This window comes from Lolium perenne, chromosome 5 (genome assembly GCF_019359855.2).
Source record: "Lolium perenne isolate Kyuss_39 chromosome 5, Kyuss_2.0, whole genome shotgun sequence".
NCBI classification, from domain to species: Eukaryota; Viridiplantae; Streptophyta; class Magnoliopsida; order Poales; family Poaceae; genus Lolium; species Lolium perenne.
In genome coordinates this window covers 111,555,635-111,563,736 of record NC_067248.2, presented here as the reverse complement: position 1 = coordinate 111,563,736, position 8,102 = coordinate 111,555,635, and the positions used below count along the sequence as shown (strand labels likewise).

At 49.4% G+C, this 8,102-nt stretch overlaps 1 protein-coding gene across 1 annotated transcript; it reads left to right on the top strand.

The window, feature by feature from the left end:
* The first annotated feature begins 5,905 nt into the window (after positions 1-5,905).
* On the top strand, positions 5,906-7,752 carry LOC127299647 (amino acid permease 3). The gene is made up of 3 exons (XM_051329654.2): positions 5,906-6,683; positions 6,778-6,920; positions 7,018-7,752. The coding sequence occupies exons 1-3, from the start codon at positions 6,023-6,025 to the stop codon at positions 7,651-7,653; spliced, it is 1,440 nt and encodes a 479-aa protein (XP_051185614.1). The 5' UTR covers positions 5,906-6,022; the 3' UTR covers positions 7,654-7,752.
* The last annotated feature ends 350 nt before the right edge of the window (positions 7,753-8,102 follow it).

Below are 8,102 nucleotides of genomic sequence, written 5' to 3'. Positions count from 1 at the left end.
GTGAATCGTGTTTGTTTGTGTGTCCAGCTGTCCGCATATGTTAGTATAGAGTTATAGTAATTCATGCTCCAAGTTGGAGTGATTTGGTCCAGGAACAGATGATTAGCTCTTTTAGAAGTAACACTGACGAGCTGGGAATTAACTTATCTTTTAGCTTCTTTATTTTAGCGTAACAGGCAAAGCTGTATGAATGTCTGGTGTGGAGCCAATTCAGTTAAGATGCCCTTGTAGAGAGCACAGGAGTCACAATGGCCTGACCCTTTGGGTTAGCCGGTTAGACATTTAGACCCGCCAGTTAGGTTGACTTCGCACTGTAGCCTTAGTTGTGTGTCCCCGGGTTGAAACGATTTATTTGCTCAGTGTAAGGGCACACAAAGTTGGTTGAGAACAATGACATTCACTACACGGAGAATGACGTTCACAAGGAGAAGACGGGTACCTAAGTACGTCCTAAAGTCAAACCATTGGGTGCAATAATAGAGGCTATGGTTTCATGTTGTTGTGTACTCCTACTAGCTAGGGTAGGAATCAAAATTAATCTCGATGCTAAGTAGAAAAATCAAAATATTTCCAAACATAGTTTAACAACGCCCTCCAATCGACCACTCCGCCTACAATTGTATCTCGACTGAAAAGGCACAATCGGTGATATTTTTTGGTCTCTTTAAGGCGTGGCGTAGCCTAGAGATACTTATGGCCGTCTTGTAAAGGGCAAAGGCCCGGCCTTTCCACATCACTGGTACAACCCTCCACTTTATACGATTTTGATTCGCAATCCAAATTAGCCTGCCTGCCAGAGCCCAGAAGTCTAGAATTGAGGCCGCGTGGGTGAAGACTTCAACTTTAGTAGGAGTAGCTTACTAGCACAAATGCGGAAATGCACAATGGCAGTACACATATTTAACATGCAGAAAGTAATATTATATTATATGATCCTGGGGTTTATGCTCTCAGAGCATACTGTTAGAGTAGAACATCATTATTTTAAGACTTTGCTTTTACCTTCCTATCCAACGCAAGTGGGAATAACTTGACATGCAAAAAATAGCACTGGTTTGAGTATCACGGATTCACGGGATGGGATAAGAGATTGGGCACCTATCCGAGATGTGCTTTTATTCGAGTGCTCTGGCGCTTTTTGGAAGAACATTTAATGGATTTCACAAAGCACATGTTTGTCCCTGCTCGAAATGCTATTAACCAATTAAGTCACACGCACGTGCCTAGCTTGCTCAAATTATTAGTAACTAATTAATATTTTATACACCCTCTGATCCATAATAAGTGTCGTGGTTTTAGTTTAAACTTGAACTAAAATAACAGTACTTATTATGGGTTGAAAGGAGTACTTTTTTTAAAAGCAATAATGACAGCAAATTGCTATGTGCTGACCTTGGGCAATCTAGATATCATAGTCAGGATTTTACACCCGCTAAGCTTTACCACCCTTCTCGACTTCATGGGTTTTTGGTCGTGCTTCCTTGGTGCTACGTACCCCGTCTGCCACACTCCTCGAAGAAACATGCTTAAACTGCCTTATCCACACGAGAAATTTAATAGTTGGTGAGTTTCTTCAAGAGGAGAAGGCCGAGAACCCATGTGCACAGAGGATGAAGAAGTCGGCGATATGGCTTTAGAAGTGCTTTAGAGGGAAGGGTCAGATACGAATACCACATGGGAAAACTTAGATTGAAAATGTCTCTACCCCTCAAGAACACTAGGTATATATAAGTTGTTGAGAATCAAACTAGCACGAGTATGCAAATTAGTCTTCTTTATTTTCTTGGGCTTTTCTATATGGAGATAGCACATATATACATGCAGGAATATCACCTCATGATGATATCACTATCTAAGCGTGAAAATCCAGAGTGATATATCTTCTAAGCCTTTTAGTCTGATTAGCGATCCGTTTACATTATTGAGTTTGTCTTACGAGGCTTCAACATTATATGTACTGTTGCTATGTTTTGACGGAAAAAAATCCGGTATGTTTCAACGACAAAAAAATATTCGCAGTACTAGTTGCCAAATTAGAGTACTGCCAGTTTGCCAGATTAGACATAATTTTGTACATGGTTTTAGACATTGAATTATGCACATTTATAGAGCAGATATTCAAGCGTTTCCATCAACTAAGAGATATTATCATTCCACAAAATACCAGTATCATGAAGCTTTGTATTGGTGTAGAATGACATACATAAACCTATCGAGTGACTTCTTCTAGGCGCATATGGATGGGCGGTATGTTGATATGTGGCATCGTGGAGTTGGATCATGGTAACGAGGGTTTCGGTGTTGGCCATGACGCAGCTCTGAAGCTCCATGTATCGCCTCCTTGTCGTTGCAGCTCGAGGTTGGAAAAGGAATGCCTTTGTCACCTGGTCGTTGGGAGTGAGCTGTAAGCCGTTTGGCATGGTGTGTGTGGCTTGACGGTGGTGTGAGTTGTAAGCCGTTTGGTATGGTGCTTGCATGCCCGTGCAAAATATATATGATGGGCACGGTATGAAAAACATTGCAATTCTAATAGGACACATCTAGAATATTATCGAATGATGTTATCTAGGTCTCTGATGCGTCTTAGGTGAAAGCCATGTGCAACTCTCGTGGCAACACAAATCATAATGCATATCCAACAATTTGGATATTTTATTTTCTCAGTTTAAATCAAACCTCGACACAACAATTGTGCAATTAGAGAAATCTCGCTTGCACCAATGAATCCAATAGCTCGAGACTTCTCTCACCTTTAATTTATTTCGTAGTGGACGGAGAATTAGAAGAACGGTTGCAACAAAGAGAGCACGGAACATTACAATTTGGAAGGCGTCATATATGTGGTTTTTTTTAATGGACGGGCCCTGAAGGACCTGTAATCTGCATTAAAGCGACGGTGGGTATATTTTTCAGAAGCACCTCTAAGAAATAGAAAATTACAACAAGGTCCAAATTTTTGCAAGAAGCAACCTGAAAGGCACCATAGAAATGCGATCAAGTACATGGCTGCCGCCGTTAAAGATAGGCCTTCAAACACGGTCATCCTCGCTTCCACCAAGGACAACACCACATGGGGAAGCTCAGACTTGCACGGACAAATTGTAGCCAGGAAAGATCTTCCGGAGGAGGATGAACAACCTCAAGCAAACAAGCTCAAGGGTAGCAGGGCCATCCCCATGGTCGAAGATAGCGGTGTGATCCCGCACCATCGCTTGGAAGCTGCTGTATGGGTTGTATACCCCGCTGTCTCCCAGGTCCCAACATCTCCACATCTCCCACAAGCCACCGACCCTATCTCCTCCTTCCTCCGGCCACCACGCCCGGCCAGAAAGAGAAGAGTTGCCCCGTCGCCGCCGATGTAGAAGCACACAATAGGGACCATCACCACGACTTCATTAACGGAGTGTAACTCCATCTTGCCCACCTTCACCTTCGGCTCCGACCGAGGGAACTCCGCAACGAGAGCTCGAAGGATAAGCCAACGACAGATATGTCCGGCGTGTTCTGTGGTTGTCCTCCCGGCATGACGCCAAACCCTATCCCTACCACTACTCGTTTATTCCTACTACCTAGAACTACTCCGGCGTCACTCCTTTGCCACCTCCGACTAGCTATTCCGGCGATAGGGGCTCGGGAGGAGCCTGGCTTTTTGACGATGACTCTCAAACTATTGTAGCAAGAGGAGAGGGGTCGGAGGGTGAGAGACTCTCAAACTATTGTAGTGAGAGGAGATGCGCCATACCCCCTCTTATCTTACCAAAGTTATCTTAAATTTATTAAGATTTGAATGTAAACATTATCTAGTACTATGTGGATATATTCGAATTTTAACAAACGGAAAATAAGTTTCATAGGTCGGAACCGAAAATTAGACCATTGTTTTGTTTCAGACGGCCGAACACTTAAGTCTATCTCCAGTGGAACGACCCATCCTATCATGCGCTGTTTGAAGTAGTTCGTGCGGATAGACGAACAGACAACAGTCGCTTCAACGGTGCGACCCAAACTGACCGACTCGCGCGAATCGACCCATCCGTTCACTAAATTTAGGTAACAGATGCATCGGGTCGGAGTTGGATAACAGGCATAGGTTCCATTTTCTTCAGGGAAGGCTGATGGCTCGCATGGCAGCGACCCAACAAACTTTTCTTCTAGCTATCAATGAAACATATTGGGTCTCCTGGCGGGCCGAACCTGATCCAATTTCTGTCGAAGACACGACCCAAATAGACAAAGTCGAATTATGTGGATTGCCGTTTTAGATGCCGCTAAAGATGCGCTAACGCCGTGCAACACTTATCATGTGACGCGGATGAAATGAAGACAAGCGGACTGAGGCAAGCAGCTCGGCGAGACGTGACACCGCTGACGTCGCCGGAGCACTCGCGGCTGCAGGGCGCTGCACTCGCCGCCGACGACGCGTCCGGACGAGGGGCCACCGCTGACCGCCGTAGACACATTTGACCTCAGACTCGGAGCAGAAGAGAGAGTGCGGGGGCCGCGTCATGCCTGTCAGCCAGGCCCCACCACGTCATCTTCCACGTCCACGTCCATCCAGCCGTGGAGAATCCGCGTGCGCTGTGAGCCTGTGGCCGAGGCAAATGTGCGCGATTTGATCGAATCTTCTGCCCACGAGATTCCCCTGCTCCGATCATTTGCGCAATTTTTTGGTTGGAGCAATAATGAAGAGTACTGTATATCATTATTGGGCTGGAACAACACGAGCTTATCAGAGTACTGTTGCAACACATGCAAGCTTGATGAAAGAGGGTGGCTGGGTGGCCATGTTGGGGCAGCACTCCGAGCCTCCGACCTCACCCCTAGGAACATCGTCTTAAGACCGGAGGTCTCGTCAACCCATCCAATGGCGAGCCAAGAGCACAAACCGGTCCAACGGACCTTTAGCGTGCACCGTTGCACATGCTTCAGAAGTTGTCGCCAAAGTCTTCGGCTGACCCATCTTCGGGGCAGAGATCAAGGCATTGAACTTTTTAGGTTTGCCATGACACCAGGCAACGCCACCTCCCTGCGCGTTCATCGTCAAGACACCCTACCCACGACGCCCTGCTAGCGAAACTCGCTGGCATCGATGCGTTAGATGCCACACCGCTCCACCTTTTGCCCCATTGGGCCAATAGTGCTCCAAAATAATGCCTCGGGAGGGAGACCCGTGTCGTGCATCGCCATCTTCTGATCAGGGAGACTTAGACTTAGGGTTTTCCCTAAGAACTACCTGAGAAGAGGCGAGCATTGCATTGACGATTCCTTCAACAAGGAAAGGGTGCACAAGACGTCACTATCATCCGGCATGACCGGAGTTGGCCTGGTTTCACCAGCATCCGTGCATCGCGTCGCAATGTCTAGAGTCAACAAGGGGGAGGGGGCGATGGTGGTGGCTCGATCTAGGGTCCTCCCTCGGTCCTCCCTCGGTCTGCTCTGCGACGCGAGAGGGGTGCGCTTCTAAATTACTGCAAAACCAAATTACCAGTTCAATGGAAATAATTAGCCTAAGGTCATTCAAGGTCTTAAGTGTCATGTAGAGTATTAATTATACAAAAGGAATAATGTTTATCTAGGATCAATCCAAGTCGGCTTCCATGCCAGTATCTAAAGTACACAGTCACAGTTTGGCAAGCATGTTTATCTATCTTTTGCCGTTATTTCTGATGCCACGGTCAACAAAATTCAAACCCAACAACAGTCGCATCTAACAGGGAGGCTCAAAACAATTCAGAAAAAAGCATTAGCAGTGCAAGTTCGAGTTTTGCAGGCAGAATAGAGAGAGACACCTCCGTCCTCCGTTGACCAGCCCACCATCTTCACCGTTCACACGCAATTCACGGCACGAGGCTGTGACGCCTCTCCCGCTATATATACAGCTCGTCTCTCCCCTCCCATTTCCCCCACACAGACACGCCTGCTCGCCAACAACACTCCACTCCTAGCCGAGTTTGAGCTTGAGCTCAGCCTCCTCCCTGCCACTCACACCTAACACGAGAATTATCCGCTAGGAATTTAAGAGATGGCGGTAGGCAACGGCGGCGGGAAGAAAGTGGTGGCGCCGATGGAGGTGTCGGTGGAGGCCGGGAACGGCCGGGACGCGGAGTGGCTGGACGACGACGGGCGCCCGCGCCGCTCCGGCACGTTCTGGACGGCCAGCGCGCACATCATCACCGCCGTCATCGGCTCCGGCGTGCTGTCCCTGGCCTGGGCCATCGCGCAGCTCGGCTGGGTGGCCGGCCCGGCCGTCATGCTCCTCTTCGCCGCCGTCATATACTACACCTCCACGCTGCTCGCCGAGTGCTACCGCACCGGGGACCCCGCCACGGGGAAGCGGAATTACACCTACATGGACGCCGTGCGCTCCAACCTCGGCGGGGGCAGGGTCGTCTTCTGCGGGGTCATCCAGTACGCCAACCTCGTCGGCGTCGCCATAGGCTACACCATCGCGTCTTCCATCAGCATGCGGGCCATCAGGCGGGCCGACTGCTTCCACGACAACGGGCACGCCGACCCGTGCAAGAGCTCCAGCAACCCCTACATGATCCTCTTCGGCCTTGTGCAGATCGTCTTCTCGCAGATCCCAGACTTTGATCAGATATGGTGGCTCTCAATCGTCGCTGCTGTCATGTCCTTCACCTACTCCGGCATTGGGCTCTCACTCGGCATCTCCCAGACCATATGTATGTCCCCAGAACAAACGGAGCTCATTTTCTTTGTCTCGCTAGTAGTAGATGCTTACCTGATAATCTTCCTCCCATGGAAATGTAATTGCAGCCAACGGTGCGATCAAGGGCAGCCTCACCGGCATCAGCGTCGGCGTTGGCATCACCTCCATGCAGAAGGTGTGGCGCAGCCTGCAGGCCTTTGGCGACATCGCCTTCGCCTACTCCTTCTCCAACATCCTCATCGAGATCCAGGTAATTAAGCCCAACCACTGACTAGTGCTCTGCACAATTGGGGTTTTGCTCTGCTTTTTTTACAATCGCTGACAACAACATACATGCTGTTTCTCAGGACACGATCAGGGCGCCGCCGCCGTCGGAGGCGAAGGTGATGAAGAACGCGACGCGGCTCAGCGTCTCCACGACGACCATCTTCTACATGCTGTGCGGGTGCATGGGGTACGCGGCGTTCGGCGACGAGGCGCCCGACAACCTCCTCACGGGGTTCGGCTTCTACGAGCCCTTCTGGCTGCTGGACATCGCCAACGTCGCCATCGTCGTGCACCTCGTCGGCGCATACCAGGTCTTCTGCCAGCCCATCTTCGCCTTCGTCGAGCGCTGGGCAAAGTCCCGCTGGCCCGACAGCGCCTTCATCGGCCGCGAGTTCCGCGTCGGGCCCTTCGCGCTCAGCGCCTTCCGGCTCACCTGGCGCTCCGTCTTCGTCTGCTTCACCACCGTCTTCGCCATGCTCCTCCCCTTCTTCGGCAACGTCGTGGGCCTCCTCGGCGCCGTCTCCTTCTGGCCGCTCACAGTCTACTTCCCCGTCGAGATGTACATCAGGCAGCGCGCCGTGCCACGCGGGAGCACCCAGTGGCTCTGCCTCAAGATGCTCAGCGCCGGCTGCCTCATCGTGTCCATTGCGGCGGCCGCTGGCTCCATTGCCAACGTCATCGAGGCTCTCAAGGTGTACAAGCCCTTCAGCGGCTGATTTGTCGCACGTGTATCAGTTGCTATAGACATAGTCGTCACATATACATCACTACAAGGTCGGAAGAAGAACTCATTCGCCCTGAGAAGTTTTCACTAAGGCCCTTGCTCAACGCAATTAATTACAGCTATCCAATTAGGCTTGCATTCCTCGGAAGCTGAGGGGTGTACACAGAACAGCAGGAGGCGCTCTCTGTAATGACGCCTAAGAGTGTAGGGTGCCTTAGTATTTTTTTTGTCAAGGGGTCATGTCACTGTAATTTTCGTTGTACAACCTGTTGTACAGGAGAAAACAACCAACTAAGTATATATTCCATGTTTGAAGAGAAAAAACCAAAGATTATCCCCTCGCCTCATTTGTCATGCCATTTAACCTACTCATATATAATACCCTCGTTCAAATGATTAAGACTTAAAAAAATGCCAATCTATGTAAAGTTTGACGAAGTT